Source organism: Cebus imitator, unplaced genomic scaffold (genome assembly GCF_001604975.1).
Source record: "Cebus imitator isolate Cc_AM_T3 unplaced genomic scaffold, Cebus_imitator-1.0 Scaffold53, whole genome shotgun sequence".
NCBI classification, from domain to species: Eukaryota; Metazoa; Chordata; class Mammalia; order Primates; family Cebidae; genus Cebus; species Cebus imitator.
The window spans coordinates 5,301,341-5,303,553 of NW_016107368.1; the positions used below are offsets into that span (position 1 = coordinate 5,301,341).

Genomic DNA, 2,213 nt, shown 5'->3' on the forward strand with positions numbered 1-2,213 from the left:
TTTTTGAGACGGAGTTTCGTTCTTGTTACCCAGGCTGGAGTGCAATGGCGCGATCTCGGCTCACCGCAACCTCCGCCTCCTGGGTTCAGGCAATTCTCCTGCCCCAGCCTCCTGAGTCGCTGGGATTACAGGCACACGCCACCATGCCCAGCTAATTTTTTGCAGTTTTAGTAGAGACGGGGTTTCACCATGTTGACCAGGATGGTCTCGATCTCTTGACCTCGTGATCCCCCCGACAAGTTGGGTTTCAAACCCAGACTGTGGGCTCCCTCGGGGAGTGAGTCACACAGCCTCACACGCACATACTAAGAAAGGTCAACTCCATCTCTTCTGTCCTCAGCCCTGCAAGGAGCCTCAAGCCTGCGCGTGCAGCAGGGGCCCCAGCGGCTGCAGGTGAGGCAGGGCAGTCAGGCGACCCTGGACTGCCACGTGGACCAGGCGCTGGCCTGGGAACGGCTCCGTGTTGTGTGGACCAAGGATGGGAATGTCACGTGCCAGCCGTACATCACCAATGGTCACCTCAGCCAGGGGCTCTGTGGGCCCCAGGGACGACTCTCCTGGCAGGCACCCAGCCACCTCACCCTGCGGCTGGACCCTGTGAGCCTCAGCCACAGCGGAACCTACGTGTGCAAGGCGATCATAGAGATTCCTGACTTGGAGAAGGCCGAGGGCAATGGAACTTGGCTCTCGGTGGACCCAGGTACCGGAACCGGCGGAGAGAGGGTGGGGCAGTGCAGAGTATCCTAGAACCTTTTTTGTTTGAGACGGAGTCTCACTCTGTTGCCAGGCTGGAGTACCTTGGCGCAATCTCTGCTCACTGCAACCTCTGCCTCCTGGGTTCAAGTGATTCCCCTGCCTCAGCCTCCCGAGTAGCTAGGATTATAGGCATGCACCACCATGCCCGGCTAATTTTTTTGTGTTTTTTTTTAGTACAGAAGAGGTTTCACTGTGTTAGCCAAGAAGGTCTCGATCTCCTGACCCGCCTGGGCCTCCCAAAGTGCTGGGATTACAGGCATGAGCCACTGCGCCCGGCCAGATTCTAGAATCTTAAGATCTAGACTTGAAACTCAAACTGCTAGAATCAAAAAACTAAATTCTTCGTATCAATCTTTTTTTTTTTTTTTTGGAGACCCAGTCTTGCTCTGTCATCCAGGCCTTGGAGCGCAGTGGCACTATCTCGGCTCACAGCAACCTCCACCTCCCAGGTTCAAGAGATTCTCCTGCCTCAGCCTCCTGAGTAGCTGGGATTACAGGTGCTCACCACCTTGCCTGGCTAACTTTGTTTTGTTTTTGAGATGGAGTCTCACTCTGTTGCCCAGGCTGGAGTGCAGTGGCACAATCTCGGCTCACTGCAGCCTCTGCCTCCCAGGCTCAAGCAATTCTCCTGCCTCAGCCTCCTGAGTAGCTGGATTACAGGTGTCCACCACTACGCCCAGCTAATTTTTTGTATTTTAGTAGAGACTGTCTCACCATGTTGGTTAGGCTGGTCTGGAACTCCTGACCTCAGGTGATCCGCCTGCCTCAGCCTCCAAAAGTGCTGGGATTACAGGTGTGAGCTGCTGCACCCGGCCAAATCCTAGAACCTTAAGACTTTTGAATCTCAAGGTCCTAGAAACAAAAAAACTGAATTCTTCATATCGAGGTTTTTTTTTTTTTTTAGACGGAGTTTCGCTGTTGTCATCCAGGCTGGAATGCCTTGGCATGATCTCGGCTCACTGCAACCTCCGCCTCCTGGGTTCAAGCAATTCTCCTACCTCAGTCTCTTGAGTAGCTGGGATTACAGGTGTGGCCACCATGCCCAGCTGATTTTTCTGTACTTCTGGTAGAGATGGGGTTTTACCATGTTGGCCAGGCTGGCCTTGAACTCCTGACCTCAGGTGATCTGCCTGATTTGGCCTCCCAAAGTGCTGCCACTACAGGCGTGAGCCACCATGCCCAGCCAGAATTTTGTAAAAATTTAGACTGTGTAAAAACAGAATCCTGGCTGGGCACAGTGGTGCACACCTGTAGTCCCAGCGCTTTGGGAGGCCAAGGCAGGCGGATCACGAGGTCAGGAGACTGAGAGCGTCCTGGCCCACGTGGTGAAACTCCATCTCTACTACAAACACAAAAATTAGCCTCTTGGGAGGCTGAGGCAGGAGAATCACCTGAACCTGGGAGGCAGAGGTGGCAGTCAGCCGAGATCATGCCACTGCACTCCAGCCTGGCAGCAG

The 2,213-nt window shown here is 54.1% G+C and overlaps 1 protein-coding gene across 1 annotated transcript in view; it reads left to right on the forward strand.

The window, feature by feature from the left end:
• TMIGD2 (transmembrane and immunoglobulin domain containing 2) overlaps nucleotides 1-2,213 on the forward strand; it is a 14,508-nt gene that overhangs the window by 5,417 nt on the left and 6,878 nt on the right. The window contains exon 3 of the mRNA XM_017528209.2: nucleotides 341-700. Coding sequence (XP_017383698.2) covers nucleotides 341-700 — 360 coding nt within the window. The remainder of the gene's footprint in view (nucleotides 1-340; nucleotides 701-2,213) is intronic.